Source organism: Stegastes partitus, unplaced genomic scaffold (assembly GCF_000690725.1).
Source record: "Stegastes partitus isolate 25-593 unplaced genomic scaffold, Stegastes_partitus-1.0.2 Scaffold1355, whole genome shotgun sequence".
Lineage (NCBI taxonomy): Eukaryota > Metazoa > Chordata > Actinopteri > Pomacentridae > Stegastes > Stegastes partitus.
Window position 1 is genome coordinate 17,978 of NW_007579086.1, and position 18,263 is coordinate 36,240.

The following is an 18,263-nucleotide window of genomic DNA, read 5'->3' on the forward strand; positions in this document are numbered from 1 at the left end:
TTTGTTTGTTGTAGCGCTGCTTTGCCGCCGCTTTGTTCTCTTTGAATGAGGAGTTACTGTGACCATCTCCCACACATAAAGAAAACTCGAGTATATTTAAGAAGTGTAAATAAATGGGGGAGAAAAAATAAAAGAGCTGGGGTAAGGGGGGGCTCGAGGCAGGGACATGAAGAGGAGGTGAAGGGCGAAGATGAGGGCTGTGTTATCTAAGACTGCAGCGCTGCATCATAAAAATAACAAATGGAGACTGTCACTGTTGCTCAGATCTCAGACAGAGGGGAAAAATATTTCATGTGTCAGGTCCCCTCACCTTTAAATGGGCTGTTCTTAGCCAGGTCTGATTTTGACAAAGCACAAGGCTCTTTCTGTCCTTACATCCGATGAGAGCTGCCACCATCCTGGCTTTCATGACATAGATCTGTCCTTGGCACCGTAAATGGGGGTTGTGGGCTTGAGGTCTGCTCTTCTGTGTAAAAGGTAGGGACACTCACTGCTGATAAGTCGTGCTACCGCAGTTGTGGTCAGCTCATCACAAGTGTTTTGCACTGTGAAGTCGGCGATGCATCTCTCTGGCATAAGAAAACTATCCAGAGAAGTCGGGCTTATTGTGAAAGCCTGACTACAAATTAATTGGTAATTCAGGTTTAAGGCACTCCTTTGAGGCTTGATTATACTATAGGCTGCATTTTGTGGACATTAAAATAGATTCTAGGCCCTCTGTTTTGCAAGATATGTTAAAAAATCCTATCTCTTAGTAATATGGGAAGTTTGTTGTGGTAAATTATGTTTAGTAACCTAATTTCATGGCAATTGTCATTCTTTAGAGGGTAAGTAAATGTGTCCTTTGGAAATCCAAGGTCACAAACCATCTAAAGTGCATGTTGATTCAAATCTAAATATCCACGTTTAGCATGAAGCAAATCATCTTAAATGAAGACAAATTCATTTTATTTTATTGTTAATTTTGACATGTGGGAACAGTTTTCTGATAGAATTCAGCTTCACGACTTTTTTTTAACTAAAATCTGAGCTGAGAATCTGCTACAAATGCAGTAAGTGACCTTCACTGTTAATTTATAACATTTAATTTCCTTTAATGAATGTGATGCATTGTTCTGAGAGTGCAGCATTTGATGTTAAGAAGTTGCTCCATAATTACACCAACTGACTACACTGGGTCAATGTGAGGCCCAATCAATGTCTTGTAACAACACATCAAGGATGCTTCATCTTGTATATGTACTGTGTGCTCCCACGCATACGTTCAGATCAGAGTTAACCTAGATTACTCAGATTTATTCCCACTATCAACACATCACACAGATGAGATGGGATCAATAAGAAGGATAACATAACTTCGACTCAAGTTCAATAGATTCCCACTCTCTGCAGTCGGTAGGGTTACGACTCATATTTACATAATCCATGGGCCTAGGTTCTGAATGCATTCTAATATTTAATGCTGCTTCTTGTTTATTTGAAGAATATCTGTACAGATGTACACAGAATTCACCTGACTGAAAAGGTTATACAGACCAAAGGTCTTTCCATTTTTTCTTACCTTTATGGGTCCTGGCATCTGTGGGTCCTCGGGGTAGAGGGGTATAGGGCAGTGGGTGACTTTCAGATCCAGCCTCATTAAGTGGCTAGGAGAAAGGAGACATACAAAAGGAGAGCATATTTAGAAGACAAAAGGTCTGACAAGTTTAAATACTATCACTGTAGCTGACTGCGAGTGTCATAAATCCTTTAGAATTGGTACAGTAACTGTTGGAACCGCTGCTCCTGTTTAAATACTTAATATATGAGGTCATGCTTTATTACTTCTCACGCATTGTGTGGTTACATCCTCCAGCTACTGTGATGAACTGGCGATGACTGATCTACAACCTGGTTAGGGGGGAGAGTTCTTAACCTTCACTCAGCCATGACCTCCTACAGTGGTCAACTAAAGAGAACACAATGCTCACTCTAATGCAGTCCAGTCAGGTGAGGGCGGCGGCACAATAGGATCTCTCTGCGCTGGTTTTAAGAGACGGAATGCAAAATGCATTGTAAATACTCATCTCCGTTTAGCACACTGTCTTATTTAATGTCCCATAATTGAAGCGAGAGGTAAATATGTGCATAGATTCCTGGCTGAGCAACTGGAATGAGCTATTGATTGTAAGCAAAGTCAGAGGTTCAGGCTACACAAGTGTGACGAATGCCGCTTTAGAACAAAGAGAAAACAGAGGCCTCAATCTCAGAGCATATTCCCAAACAAGAGTTTTCGTGTTGTTATTCTTTGGTGCACTTTCAAGGTCCAAAACATCCTCTTCCTTCCCTTAGCCTTTTAGCTAGTGAAGCAGGCAGTTTATCATGACACAGCGATATCTGATGCCTTTGCAGAAATACTTTCCTTTCCTGCAGGAAGGAATTCACTGGGCCTTTAATCATAGCAAGAGACTCAACTGACAAATACATATTAGAGATGGTTTGGAGCTGCATTTTTCCCACTTTTATTGTTGTTCCTCTACATGCCCATGCATAACCTTGAGAAATGGAAGGGTCTGCACTGTTAAATGGAACCATATTCTTCATGGGCAAAGAGAGCACTGTGAATTGAAAACGATCACATAATGTGCTTTCAGATAGCATCTCTGAAAGGCATTAAGGTCTGGCCAGCATGTGTCTCATATTACACCAAGGAGAAAAATGGCAAAATAACCCTATTTTGAGGCCTTACTACATATATGCTGGAGGACCGTGCCTTTGAAAGAAACAGCTTAGAATAGGAATATTGTTTTGACAGCAGACCTGCTGCTCTCAGCCTCTGAAGAGGCTAAAACCTGCTCAGAAATATCCAAGATCACTCCCCGCTTGTGAGATGTACTTGTATGGAATGGGTAATACAAGAAGTAAAACAACCCAAAATAAGAACATACTGTACTCGGTAAGAACTGCCACCTCCCATTTAAGGAAAAACAATCAGGTATTCATGTTCAGTTCAACGGCACGATCTGCAAAACAGATACTGCAGTGAGCCAATGAAAGATCCTGAAGCAAAATAGGATGATGATCCACCCGTCCTATTTTCAAAAGAGTCTCTTCATTCTTCCAATTTGCATTTTGCCATTGAGCTTTGAGGATATAATTGATACTGGCTTTCATAGCGAACACACAAAGATTCTGTCTATGACAATTACTACGAGCTGAAGTGAGCAACTCAGGCATTAAGGAGGGGGATTGTGAGCCGTCTCCGGCTGATCTACCTTCATGCTCTTAAGAGCCACCGCAGAGTTGCGCCCCTGCTTGCCTCATTTCCTGGCTTGCTTGAAAGATCACAAGCCTGGGCCTCTTCAGGCCTGCTTGGACCACAAAAGCCCCTCCTAATCCTGCTGCTTGCCCACAATTAATCTTCCTAGTTGCCACATTATTAACAGCACCACCCACAGACTGTGTTCGGGGGGTGCTGGAAGAGAACAAGGAAAGGGAGGACTGCTGGGGTTAGTTGAATACTAGATAGAGCCTTGGACTGCCTTCACATGTTGGCTTTGGTCCTATGGAACATCAGTCACCTTGCTTTAAGTATCACCACCCACCCGGTCCCGGCGCTATGCATGACACCACTACTTCACCTCCTCACTATCATGCCTGCTGATCAAACACCCGGCCCATTCAACATCTGTGGCTGTTGTCACTTCCTGTCCCATCCAGCCCCTCCCACACAACATCAATCAGCTTCCACTTATCCTGAGCCCTCCGTTTTCTACTCTCCAACCTTCCTCATTACCCCTCGACATTTGCACTCTTTCGCTTTAGTCAATGGCCTGTCTTGAGGATGAGAAAGCAGCCATGCTTACGATGACATGTGGAACAAATGAAGAGAGAATTTCTCTGTTCGTGCTTAAGGATTGCTGATGGACTGCAACTATACGGCGCCTTTATACATTAAGTTTTGGCTCTCATTCCAGATGAATGTTTAATCTGATCGCCACATTCCCTGAATTACTCAAACGCCAAATAACCATAGCAGAGTCGGTCATCTTCTTAAACAAGATTCTTTACCCGACCCAACGTGCATCATAGATCTCCTCGAAGTATAATCATCCTGATCGGCACATCGCGTGCAATCATCTTCACGGGCTTTTATTTACATTATGACTCGTACAATCATCCATCCATCCATTTTCTATACGCCGTTTGATCCTCTGTAGATTCGTGGAGGGGGGCTGGAGCCTTTACCAGCCAGTTTAAATACTACAGGTCCAGATAATGCACTGCTGAACGGGAAAGTCAGAATATGCCATTGTATGATTAATCAGTGGACCTCCAAGAACAAAGTGACACAATTTCTTCCTTTCCTGCATTTATTGTAGAATATAGAAAGCTAACCACCACGCTTGTTCATGTAAGCTCTCAAAGGTCTGGAACAAAGTAAATATAAGCAAGTGAATGTAGGATTATGTCCTCACACATTGTATCCCCTTCTTCAGCTTTGCTTCCACACTCCGTATTCCTCCTTTTCTGTATCATTTTTTTCTCTCTCTCTGTCTTGATTTCTCCAGTTGTACCTACACTGAACAGAGGGAGGTGCTGCTGTGTTGTCTATTTAAGATGCTCCTGGACCTCCTTTTTCCTCTCCTTCTCTCTCAGTCTCTCTGCTGTCCAGATTAGTCTGCTCATCAAGCTGAGCATTGTTTTAATTTGCTGGGCCCGGGGCATATGCTGAGTGTTCACATCATTATTGTCTCTGTGCAATGTGAGTTATCACCACAGCTTATGATAATGTGGCACAAATTTACAGGCTGGGGAGCGCCGTGGATTCTGTGATAATAAAGGGTGGACAGAGGCGAGTGGAAACAGGGAGGGAGAGAGAGAAATGAAGAAAATGTGTGTGTGTGAGTGAGAGAGAGAGGAAGGTGGAGAGAGGAGAGGAAGCTCTGTTGGATGTCATTATGAAAGATGATTCCCATACTAGATAATACATCACACCAGGGCTGTCTGTCTTCTCCTTTTCAGTGTTGTTATGCGAATAAATGCTGATAAACCCAGAGGCAATAGTGATTATTACTTCCAACATATCACCATGAGAGAGGGGAGCAGGACGAGAGAGACAGGGGAGGGATGGAAGGAGAAGAAAAGCGAATCACAAAAGAGAGCCACATGGAGCACATAACCACCTCCACGGTGGGAATCTCGAAAATATGAGACACCGAAAAAAAAAAAAGTGAGTCAGGGAAGGTTGACGCACATCGAGATGTTTTTCAGATGCAACCGCCGCAAAAGTTTACAAAGTTTTGCAAGCTCGGCTGTCGATTACAAATCTTGATGGGTGTTATATTACAGTACATTATGCTGACATCGGTTGATCTGGAAAGATTTCTCTAAAATGCGATAATGATGTCGGCTGTCGCGGCAGAAGTACATAAAGTAACTACTTTGCGTCGTGTTCTACACGCTGCTTTCCTCTTTGGCTGCCTGGCTCTGGAGTTTTCACCCCGACCAGCTCATCCTGACACAGCTGGTTCCTGCCTTGCCTCACCTCACCTCCCTCCTTAAGACTGACCAGCAATACAATCTAATTACAGCCGCGCTACAGAGGGAGACCAGTGTAAACACCAGCCCTTTTTATCTCCTTATACATCTGGACAAGTAGACAAAGTGCTAAAAGGAAATAAATGTGGCCTGACAGCCACATCAAAGAGTTCAGCCAGAGGCTTACTGCTACTTAGGGCACAGGAATGTTGTTGCTAAGCATCAGCCCGCAACCTATCAGGGTGCAAAGAGGGCCCTGTCCTGCCTTTAGAGAGGGAAAAGGGGAAAAGAGAGAAATGAAGAGGAGAGAGGGGGAGGAAGGGAGGGCGGGGGGAGGGAGGGCTGACATTGAGGGGAGGCTAGGGACTCAAGGAGATTTTTGTAGCTTAAAGCAATTGTTGGAAGAAACAAGTCTTCTGTTTTGTTTTCTCTTGACACCATTTCTGCTTTTTGTGCTTGCAAAAGACATGTATAAAAATGTCTTTTGATATGTTTTCTCTTTGGGTCTATATCAAAATATTTCTTTTGTGTCTGTGCATGGAACTTTTTTCACATCTTGTCTCTATAAACTGGTGCTGCTTTCTGATCATGTTAGAGATCAGAGGAGACACAACTTGTGAACTTATTTGAGTCAACATTTAATGCTGGCATGACACGTTTATTTCTTCGCTAGATGGAATTTTTTATGATTCATGTTTCATGCTTCTGAAGTTAGGGGTTACAAACAATACAACACTTTTAGAAATAAACAAGGAACAATGAATAAGTAGCGCTGGCTGGGAGCATGTAATGGCAGCGATGAAATGAAAAAAAAGGCTCTAATTCACTACCAGAGATCAAATCTGCCTCTCATATTACAGACTTTTGAATGCTTTCAAACAGAAGTCTAACATAATATACTATGCGTGTACTAATACACCCAGTATTATATAGGGATGTTATTCTATAGTCGAGAAAAATGCTTTTTTGCAACAACCAGAACTGCTATCTTAATTCAAACAATTTAATTTTGTGTGTGATCTTAATGATTGCGGCTCAAGGGAGCAAAGAAAATATTGTAATGTGTTTTAAATTGCTGTTGTGTGCATGCAAACTATTAATTCCGTTTTCTTAGGTAATCGCCAGGAGAAGAACATTTGATGTAATGGTGCCTGCACTTGTGAGCAGCACGGCGGTCTTTTGCTCAGCAGGAAGACTGCTGAGCGTGTGTTTAATGATTAACCAGTTCTACTCCAATGAACTTGCTCTGAGTAAATGTATCATATGATCACTGATCACAAGAGCAACTGTTCTGATGTTTCGCTCGGGGCACGAGGCACACGAAGTGAACCAGCAACAGTGAAACCTGCGGTTCTGTGTACGGCTAAGCGTCAGACAGGCAAAGGTTCAGTGCTGCTGGACGTTAATCATCCATAGCGATGACTCAGAGATGGTAATAGGGCTGTGTTTGTTTTTAGGTTGAAATTTAAAAAGTCATTCGACCTTTTCCGTGAGCGTCTTGCAGAATAAGTGTAGGTGATTCGAGGCAATATGTAAGCCTGTATTACAGGTACACAGTACAATTAGCTGGAGGCTATTTCTTATTTTGCTCTAGTTTGACCTTTCCATTTGTACAGATTCTAAAGCTATTAAAGTTGCAAAGGCTAAAAAAAGACATGAAATGTTGTATATATTAGCTAAAACAATGATTAAAAGTCTTATCCAAAGTTTTACACAAAACATAACTGATTGTTTCATATATTTTCATAAGCACACACGGTTTTCTTTTATCTCCAAAACAGGAGAAAAAGCAAGATGTGAACGTTCTGATCTACCTGTGACAAAAATCATTTTTGTCATAGTTTTGCCTTATTTAACTGGTGTGAAAAGAAATATTTTCATCTCTCCTTGTTTAACGCAAACTACACAAACACACACACACACACACACAAAACCACAGCAACTCAGGAGTGTGACATATCATGAGGCTTTCTGTTCCGATTAGGGGCTGTAGCTAACGTCAGGGCTGTTTTCTAGAGTGTAGGATGTTTAATAATTGAAGACTCTGGGAGCGGGCCTGTCACACCGGCTTGTCTAGAATGTTTCCTATGCAATTAGACGCCGAGAGACATTTGAAGAGGACCCACAAAAAGAGCCACAAAAAGTGACATGTGAACTTAAAGGAAATTAGCTCTTCACACGAGTGAAATGTGAAGGTTACTTAGCAATGCTTAACTCAGACTGCGGCTGTGTGAAGTGTGTGTTTGACTCAGCCCCGCTACGAAGACTGCGATTTTCTTTACTTTGAGCCGGCTTCAGTCAGTAAGATCACAGAGGGAATGAAAACTAATTTTGACTCAAGGCACACAGAGAGGAAAAAAAAAAAAGAGGGGAGGGGAAGAAGAAGAAGAAGAAAAAAAAAAAACCTGAGATGTGTCGAAATAATGAGATCTCTTGATGTTTTCTGGGAAGATATGGGATGATGCAGACAGATGCACAACTCACATCTTCACCCAAGGACACAGACACACAAACACCCGTTGAACATTTAACCGCAACTTCAAAACACACAAATTTGCATGTGTGCACGAGTTGGCGTTTAAAAAAGCTCTCGCACGCACCCTCTCGTATTATCACCAAACATTAACGCACATGTGCTTCGGTGTTCAATGCTCGCATTCATGCAAAAACAAAAAAAAAGTGATTAGTTGATTAGCGCAGATCCAGACTTGCGTGATGTAAATACACTTCAACCTCTTGTTATCTAAATGTGAGAACTATGACCTGAGCTCAAATAGTTATTTTGTCATCACATACAGACAACTTTGAAGCGCGCAATCATGTGGCTCTGAATTATGAACTGGTAATAGCAGTAAAATACGCTAGTAAAAACACACATAATTACAATAATTAAGCTACTGGAAATTACATCCTTCTTTTTTTTTCCATTTGAAAATATTACATGACAAACTGTAAATACAGATGATTAATATGCCTTCCATCCGCCTCCGCTCGCCTCCGATCCCTGACAAGCTTTCGCGAGAAGTTCCCCCCCCTCCCTCCACATCTGCATCTCTCGGAGTTGTACGTCGCAACGATAACACTGTCATCCTCCACACCTATCATAAGTCACAGGCAAACGACCCAGATCCTCCGTCGCGAGACAGAACCCTCAGCGGGCCTGTAAGCTGTATCATTACACCATGTCATCTTTATGGCAAGGAGCAAAGCCCAGCTCTCTAATTACACTCTGCTTACTCCATTTACCCAGACAGGGACAGAGCAGCAGGCAAACAATGCATTAAAAATGGAGTGCTTCCCCGTGCTCTATGGATGCCTGTGTTGTTCTACCGGTGGCCGTTGTTGTTGTCCCCTGGTTGTCGTTGTTGCTGTTTCTGTAAAAGCTGCCGAGGAGAGATTGCAGACGCCGCCGTTGCCTCTCCTCTCCTCTCTCCTCCTTGACTTGCCCACCTCTTTCTATTCTTCAACCCTTCCCTCAAAAGGACTTATGAAGGTGAGTGGCTGTGTGACAGGCCAGAAATAAAAGAGACAAACCAGGGATAAAAATTAAATAAAAAGTAGCTGTCTTAAACAGTAATTGCACTCCTTTGCTGAGCATGCTTTCAGATATATAAACCTGATTTACTGTCGGTGTTGCTGCCACAAATCAGAAGGCCCTCTGAGAAACACTCATGCTATGAAATTGTTTAATCTCATCAAGTTCTGCTTTCACAGCAGGCCATAAATCACATAGTCTTTGTTATCATAGACCTCCATGAGCGCCTCTGAGGCAGGCAATGGATCGTGGGTATATATAATCTTGACTGCGCAAACAGCAGGGTCTGAGCAGCCTGAAATACTTTCATATTAGCCGCGGTGCAGCTGGCGGAACACAAGCGCCCTGATGGATATCTCATTTCCTGCGCTCTGCATCTATTTCGAGCAAATTATTACTGCATAAATTTCTTGTCAACAGAAACGGCCAATTAATTAAGTTAAAATGCACTCGTGATCACATCTACACACCAAACAGGAGAGCCGGGGCAATTTTCCACTAAGCGAATTTACTGCAGGGGTCACCGTAATGAATGATTTTAAACTTTGTCATAAAGTCGCAGACAGGCCAATATCTACACGGGGGCTGCGGTACGGACTAACCCGTGACATATTTGCATAAAGCGTATTTATGTGAAAACGCTAGAGGACGACAGCCGGGGCGAGGGAATAAAGTTTACAGCTGCAAAACAAAATGTCCGCCAACTTCTGCCTCTGTAGTATCTCATCAAAGACGCGCGCGGAGGATTGGATAGAGATCGCGGAAGCACCTTTGCCATTTAAGATACAAAATATACACACTTAACAGAGCTCTGAATGAATTATTCATAATGTACGAAGGGGTTGGGAGTTTGTGGGGGTGGAGGGCGGCGGCGGTTGTTTATTCAGCTTGGGCCGTTTATCAGACAGTGAGGATCCCACGGCGGGGATGAGCTCGGAGATTTATCTGCGCTCGGGCTCCAAAGCAGATAAATCAAGGGGTGTAATCATGCTCTGAGTGGCCCAGCTGTGACCCCGTAGTGAACTAATGACACAGGGATATCTAAGCCCCTTTTCCTGTTCCTGGGTTAGGCCCTTAGGTTAGTCCCCCTCCGTCAGACACTAAGCTAAAGAAAGACGCGGCTTCACCAGAAAAACCGAGGGGAAACTTAAGGCCCTTCATGTCCCCTTTGTCCTGTTTACACAACACTGCTGAGCGGGATTGTTCACCCACTACTAAAAATAACAGTGTCGGAACCAAAGTAACAGCAGAAGACTACTGTACAACAATGTTTGCTCAAACAATAGCAATGAGTATCGATTGCAAGTATACACATGGCGAGTTCACGAGACGCTATTCACAACAGTCCATGTAAAAGATACGGCTGTTTGGCTGAGGATGTCTCCCCATTCCCTCCCAGAGCAAAAAAAAAAAGGCTTTCTCCTGGACTGAGCCCGCTCTGATTTATCATGTCTTCTGCTAGCAGGCTGTCCGCTGATTAAGCCAGTGGAACTTTGTTTCACTCTCCTCTCTCTTTAATCTGTCTCTCAGCGAGATAAATTAGCCAGTGCCGTGCCAGCTCCTGCTCTCTTTACCTCCCTCCCTCCGTCTCTTCCTCTCTCCCTGCTTTTCTCCCTGTTTATCTTTTCTGTCTGTCACACATTGAGGAGAGAGCAGACACATCTGCTCCTACGCTGCTGCAGGAGATAGGGCTGGGCTACATCCCCGGTCAGATTTAGCTAAGAGTGTCTGTGAGTGAGAACCCGGAGAATGAGTGTGTTTTTCCTCTTCTTTTTCTCTCCTTGACAACATTCTGTCAAACATTCTCCCTCTCCTTGGCCGAGCCTGTGCTCTTTGTTGTTAGCTAATAAATCAGCGAGTATTTATGATCTGCAATCCCCTATTCTTAGCCTTTTAATGGCGACACGTTTGTGGGTGAATTAAAGCAGGGTTTTTATTCACTAGGCTGTGGGCCAAAGTGAGGCCTAGGTGCCTCTGCCTGTGAATGTTTTCCCTTCGCTCTTGCCCGGGTGGTAAATCATACTCATTGTCAGGCAGTGCTAAGTTAGTGTGCGTCATTGGGGAGAGCAGGAAGCACTGGGCATAATTCTGTCCATCAGTTTAATTTATTGTATCGGTAGCTTTGTAATCTCCGCCCCATAAATTATAGGGGCTGACAGACAAGAATTTGGTTTTAAAGGCGACGTTCATAAGGATTTTGGCTGGCTGCGTGCCTCGTTTTTCTCTCAACCTTCTCCTCTCATATCCAGCCATGGAAGAAATAAAAAGCTCTCCGTCTATGGGTTAGTGTGCTGTGCCATTTCCTCTGCTTTTTTACAGTCGCAGACATTATTTTTCTGTCAGGTTATCATTTACATAAAAGACCGTTAAGAGTGACTGTTAGAGGAAGAAAAGAGTCAATAAAAGAAGAAGAAGAAGAAAAGGGGAGAGAGAAGAGGGGGTTCGAGGACACGACCTTGTTTGGAGGCTTTATTTCAGGTGAAATATAAGGCCTTATATACAAGGGCACTGCTGCAGCATCTGCTTTGCAGATAGTGCACTTGGCTCCCCTTCCATGCCAGTGAATATAAATCAGGCGAGGCATCTCAATGCTAGGCCTGACTTCTAGAGGCCAACAAATCTTTAACATGAGATTAAGGCCTCAGTGGAGTCATCTATCTTTAGGTGATGGAGGAAAATATCAGAGCACTCTATGGGCAATATGGTTTTCACTGAGTCAGGACTGATGTGTACTAGAATGTACAGAATGCCACATGTAATGGTCTAACAATTCATTATTCACATACAGTGTAAATTACTTTCTGCAGTGAGGATAACTAGTCATTACTGAACAGAGAAGGCTGCCAGAAACTGTTAGCAAATTGTTCTGGAGACATTACTAGAACTGCAATAACATCTAGAATAGAAATATAGAAATATAGCATGTTTTCTTCAGAGAATATAAAGATTGACACTCCTAGGAACAATGACCCTCTTGTATTTTCTGTAGCACACATAAGATGTGTGTTATGGGTGTTTTCACTTAATTGTAATAAATGTTAATAGTGTCAGCTGCTGTGTGTCGACAACAAAGAACGCCGACCAAAGCAAAGCTGCCAATTACCCTATAAAACATGCATATCTTCCAAAGCATGGGTTCTCCTTTGTGGGTTTAACCTACCAAAGGCAACGGGCGGTTTACAAGATGCTCGCTCAGTGGATACAATTGTGCTTAGCATAAAAGGGAACACAGACTGTGAAGACCTAACAATGAACCATATCTCCCTGTAGCCTTTTCAGCGCGCTGCATTTACATATCAAGCCACTAGCCTGATATGTAAACACATTCCATCAGATGCCGCCATCGCAGCCAATGAGAGCCATTTCATTCCGCCTATAGCTCACACACTGTGCGGCATTAGACAAAGAGAAAGAGGCCTGAAAGAGACATCTCATGTCATCACCCAAGAGAGATAATGGAATTGTTATACATCCTTGATCACAGACACTCTCACGGCATCTTGCTCTCTTTTTCACTTATTCTTTGTCTCAGCGCTCTTAAAAGTCTCTCTATCGCTCTCCCTCTCTCGCCAATGTGCGCGCAGACACACAGCACACGAGTAGAAAATTCCAGCACACTTCAGTGCGATAGCTCCTCTTCTCTTTCAGGGTTTCATCTCAATAGCTTTTTTATCTGAGCACTTCAATTTGCAAGCCTAGCTGGAAGGCAGCTCCTCCTGATATGTTAATTGCAGGGTACTTAAGCGCTAAAAGATTAACATAAAACCCTTTGGAAACAAGCTAATAGTTTATGATAATTCGTGCATGGCCTTTGTCTGTCTATCATTACATTGCCTCTAGCGGTAATTTTATCAAGGGGCTGTAAAATATCATTTAAACAAGTTCACTTTCAGATAATTAATAGTAGAAACTGTATTATTCAATTGAGCCACACTGGCACCATTAACAATATGGCAACTAAGCTATAATTAAAGTATTTTATTTTATTAACCTATTCATAACGTTGTGCAAATGATGACACAGAGACACAGAAAGGCTTTTTTTTTTTTCTTTCTTTCTTTCTTTTTCTTGCTGAAGCACTGTCACCAGGGCAATTACAGGAACCCGGAGTTGTCTCCTCAGTTAGCTGAGCTGATTGAAGCTTTTCAATTAGCAGGTGGCTACCATAGCTCCCACACACACAGAGAGAGATGGCACACATGCAGGAGACTTGAACACCAGGCAAGGAATTTGCTGAGCTGACAGGAATTTGTGCTGTTTCCCCGGGTCTGAGATATTTAGATTGAGACAAAAGGTTTTACCCTGGATTTGAACCTGTGGTGGGCGAGATGAAAAGATTCCAAGTGAGGTGAAAGAAAAGAACACAGTGGAATGATCTCGCTGAGAAAAACCTTGCTGCTCAAAGGCTGAATGAGGGGAAGCAGGGCTAATCAGGGGCTGTGCATTGACAGTGGGTATCTTGATAAAATAAATAAAAATCTACCATAACTTCGATAAAACTTAAAGCAGCCATTAAGTGAGATTTTAAGAAAGTCAGCTCCAATTAAGTGACCCCCCCTCGTTGGCATCTAAAAATGTTTAAGCATCACATTGTCTGGGCTAAATGTTGCAGAAATGTTTGTCCAATGCATGCACACTGTACCTGTGAGCGAGTGTGTGTGTGTTTGATAGACACACTGGCCCCTCGCATGCATGCATCTATGTGTACGCGCACACACACACACCCTCTCTCTCTTTCAGACACACCACCCCTCTCATGAATAATACAAAAACTCCTTTCACCAAACAGCTCAAATAGCTATTCATTCATCTGCATACCTGGAACCTTGCAAAATGATTGGCCCGCCATTACCACTGGAAAAAAAAAAAGAGAGAGAGAGAGAGAGAGAGAAATGTTCCCCAAACAATTTGCTTCAAAATGAGACAGGAATGATTCTGTTCTTTTCAACGACAGAGACAGGCCCCTGTGCATAATGATGTTAGCGTAATGGGGTGACAGATAGACTGGGAGACCATGACATTAGCATGAGAAACGCACCAGTGAGCAACCGCTCAACTGTGGTCTCAGAGGGCCCTCAGACATACAGTCTGAACATCGTTTGTCTCGCAGCCCTACGAGCCTGACAAATGAAGACATGCCACGTTTTATGTCAAGCAATATACCATTCCACTTTAGCAAACACATGACTTAATGACAGAGGGGAAACCCGTCCCTGCATTATACGAGGCCACTATCTCTTGTCTTATTAGTGAAGAATAACCTCACTCAAGGTTGGGTGGAAAGCGGGGACATAGTCTCCGGCTTAATGAGATGTGATGGCAATACTTACAGTCCAAAAAAAAAAAAAAACACATAGGTTAGCGCGATTAAATAATGAAAAGCAACAATAAATTACGCATTATGTCAATGGGCAGAGCGATTTCAACAGGTTACATGGTGAGGATAAAGTGAAAGCACAGCTTCATTCAGTAAAAATCTGACCTACAGTAAAAGCTATTTCCAGTCTTAATAAACTTAAGGCAGGCATGACAGTGGGGTAGATAACACCACTGCAGGACTTTCTATCTTTATCAGTGTCACAAATTCACAATCTCACCTTTAGGAACTAAAATTACGACTGCACTTTTGTTTTACCGAGTGTGAAAAGACATTGGAAGGCCAATCAGCAGAACACAATGAGAAAAAAAGACTGTTCCGTTCTAAAAAAAAAAAAAAATCTATTCTCAGATACCAGAACATGCAAACTTTTTTTTTTTTCCCCACATGGCCTTTACCACCGTAGCTATTTGTCAGAATTTGTTAAGGCTCCCGATATCTTTTATGAAACTGCAGAAGTATCTCAAAGGTAGGGGAATATAATCATGTGTTTATAAGAAGTGATATGCAGCATGTAACACACTGTCAAAATCTAGATGCTGCAGACATGAGCCACAGCCTAAAAATGGTCGAGCTGTGACAGCCCCGCCGTCCACGGCACGACACTGTCGAAGGGTGAATGCCTCCTGTAAACATTTATCTTCCCCCGTGAGTGTGTGTCTGTGTGTGGTACGACTTGGCGACAGGAGCTTCTCTGAGGCTTTATCTGCGGCATGACAAGACAACCTGTAATATACGAGCATCTGGAGCTCCTCTTCAAACACAGCCTTATCTCACGCCAAACATTCCCCGAGGCCAGAGCAGAGCAAGAGTGGCCCAGACCAGACAAGACCTCACACCGTCTCTCCGCATCCCACTCAAAACCCGTGAGTCGGGCACACAAGCTGGGAACAGTCCATCAAAGCGCGCGCCGTGTGTTTACAGGGAGTGCTCTATGAGTGTAGCTTCGACAGCTGAGAGCAACAGTGTGACATTACAGTGACGGAAATCATCTGCTCCGAGTTTTTCTCCCATCTTGCTAATCGAGCCGGAGGTTAATGGCGTTGCACTCGACACAAATGGACACAATCCCTCTTCATCCGCTGACCTAACTGTATCTGTTGAGATTAGGAGTAAACGCCTATCATTCATGTTTCTGTTAGGCGGAATTTATTTTACATCAATCTTAAGATAAATATTAAAGACCATTATAGATCTTAAGAGGGGGCAGCTTGAAAGAGCTGCGTGCGCGCATGCTATCGCTTTTGAATGCGACTCAAAGTGTTTCCTAGAAAATCATTACTTAGACACGGATAGAATCGCACAGAACGTCTCTCTTGAATTGCATCTTATATCCTTAAAACAACGCAGACGTTACATCAAGTACGGCGAGGTCCATTGCCCGGAGCACTCTCCCGACGAAATCACCCCGGTGCAGGTGAAGAAAAGTGTGCGAAGAGAAAGCAGCTCAGTGAGGAAGCGCCATTCTTTTCTCGGTATTCTGCGCTCCGCTCGGACCGCTGCCTTCAGCCAGCCTATGGGGGGGATGTAGACGTGCCCCTCTCTGGGGCCTGTACATACGGCCTGTGCCTCACTTCAAAGAGAGGGCATAAGGGCAGTGCGCTCCCCCCCCAACTCAGATCCATTCAGCTCACAGCTGATTCCTCCATGTGTGCGTGAATGTTTATATGTGTCTCAGTTTGACTCTCTCTAGGCCCCTCTAGCTTTCATTTCAGACTGCTTTCTATCTGCTCCTTTTATTTATTTATTTTTTACCCCCCCTTTTTTTTTCTGGAAGAAAAAAAGGAAGACATGGCAGTACAACCCCATAGCTTGTGCGTGGATGAGCGTGTTTCTGCGTCCTCCTTTGATGTCTGATAATGAAGGGCAACGCTGTGCAATCTCTAAACACGCTGTCACACAAGCCCTCATCACGATTCACAACGTAAGCTCACTGATATTACAGCGAAACACAACAAAGGAGTTGTTTGCTGACCTCCACATACCTTGTGACGAATTAAAAATATCAGTGTATGAAAAAAAAAAGAAAAGGAACAGAGCAAGGAGTGTGCAAGGGGAGAGGAAGTGAATTTGAAAAGGAGAAAAAACCGGAGAGAGGAGCTGAGCTCAGTGGCTGCGGCACAGGGAGGTCTGGCCTTTACAAATCCCTTCTTTTTTGATCTCTTCATCCAGATGAAAGAACAGCGGCAGGCAGGATTATGCGGGACAATTGCGCTTTCTCCCCAAACCCTGACTTGATCGGCTTTTACGAGAGCCCTAATCATTTTCAATTAAGCACATTTTCTGACATCCTGTAATAGCTACAGTGCTGGTCTTAAACTCTCCAGTCGCCCCAGCGCTCCCCCGCAGCCTCCTTTTAGCTAAGCCTCTCATTCCCAGACAGCATGCCTGTAGTGTCTGCTGACAATCTGAATGGGCCTGAACTGCAACTTGTTGTTAAGGTGCCAAATAACCCATTTACCAGATTCTTGACAAGGATGTTATTTGCTGCTTTGATTGAATGTGCTTTTGTGTCAGTGAAGCATTGAATTAGTGTTGTTTGTTTGTGGAAGCCCCTGGAATCCTCCTCAGTCTCAATGTTATTTCTGTGTTTTTTTTGTCCTTTGTTTTTTCGGAAGAGGTTCCTTTTGGTATGATAATATCTAATCCAACTAAGGCCCAGGAAAGAATTATTGTCTGCTAACATTCTTTGCGCAAATCCACTGGCCCTGCAAAAAATGCTTAACCCGACGTTCAGCCTGTAAGAGCGAGACAACATCTTCAAACACAGCCTCTCAAGACGTAAACTGTATTTGCAATGTCACAGTGATTTCATCCGTGGCAGCCCGGTTGCCCCCTGTTCATTCACCAGGTGCTTAATTCCAGTCAAACTTCGGAGCTTGGTGTCTCTTGAGGGACTCAAGGTCTCAAGTACTTGACTGAGACAGACAGCACCATTAGCAGGCCCTGGACCAGCCCCAGCCCTGACAACCACTCACAGCTGGCAATGGCAGGCAGAGGAATGGGTCTCCTTTTCTTCAGTTTAGCCAGAGAGAAGTGAAACAAACGTCCATCACTCACTCACTCAGTACCCAGCAGGACGGCTTGCTGCTTTTGAGGACAAACTAAGAGGAATGGAAAAAGTAAGGAAAAATGTCACTCAGTCACAAGTGAAATGAGGTACATTTGACAAGAGCTGGAGCTGCTAGCCTGCACTCAGATGTTAGGGGATGTTAGGAAAAGTTAACAGACTTATGGAGCTAAAAGAGATGTAGATGTAAGATGCAATAACACATAAACTCAGTGTAGCTGATTAGAACACGATCGGGATGGGATAAATAACATTGCTGGCATCATCAGAGCATTTTAAGACATGTTCCTCACAGCTTCATTCACGATAGCGACAGGGAAAGCCACCGTACACAAGTGATTTTTGTCATACACATACATCTAAATCTGCTGGGTAACAAATGGTTTAACTGTAGCTAACAAACTGTGGCTCCGGATGGGAAAAAAGAGTGCGACTTGCTGTTAGATCCTGATTCCAGGTTTATAATTATACAATAAATGAGTAATGAAGCCACCTCTGTTGTTCCATGTGTGTAAACGCATGCAGCTATATTGCTTTGGAGATGCTCACATGCCGCAGGTATTTAGTAAACCCAGTGGAAAGACTCCTAAAAACAGCTGAAGGTAATGCAAGATGTGCACCTACACATCAGTCAGCATGGCTTCAATTTATAATGCAAACTAGCTGTCCACGATATGTATGCTAAAGTAGCTGATAGGATATTGTACACAGCAACATTGCAACAGCAGATTATGTTTGAGTATTTACAAAAATGACAAATA

General features: G+C 43.3%; 1 protein-coding gene across 1 annotated transcript in view; it reads right to left on the reverse strand.

Moving 5' to 3' along the window:
* Nucleotides 1-883: 883 nt before the first annotated feature.
* lrmda (leucine rich melanocyte differentiation associated) overlaps nucleotides 884-18,263 on the reverse strand; it is a 134,329-nt gene continuing 116,949 nt past the window's right edge. The window contains exon 5 of the mRNA XM_008298841.1: nucleotides 884-1,646. Within this exon, the coding sequence (XP_008297063.1) occupies nucleotides 1,527-1,646 (120 nt within the window). The 3' untranslated portion in view covers nucleotides 884-1,526. The remainder of the gene's footprint in view (nucleotides 1,647-18,263) is intronic.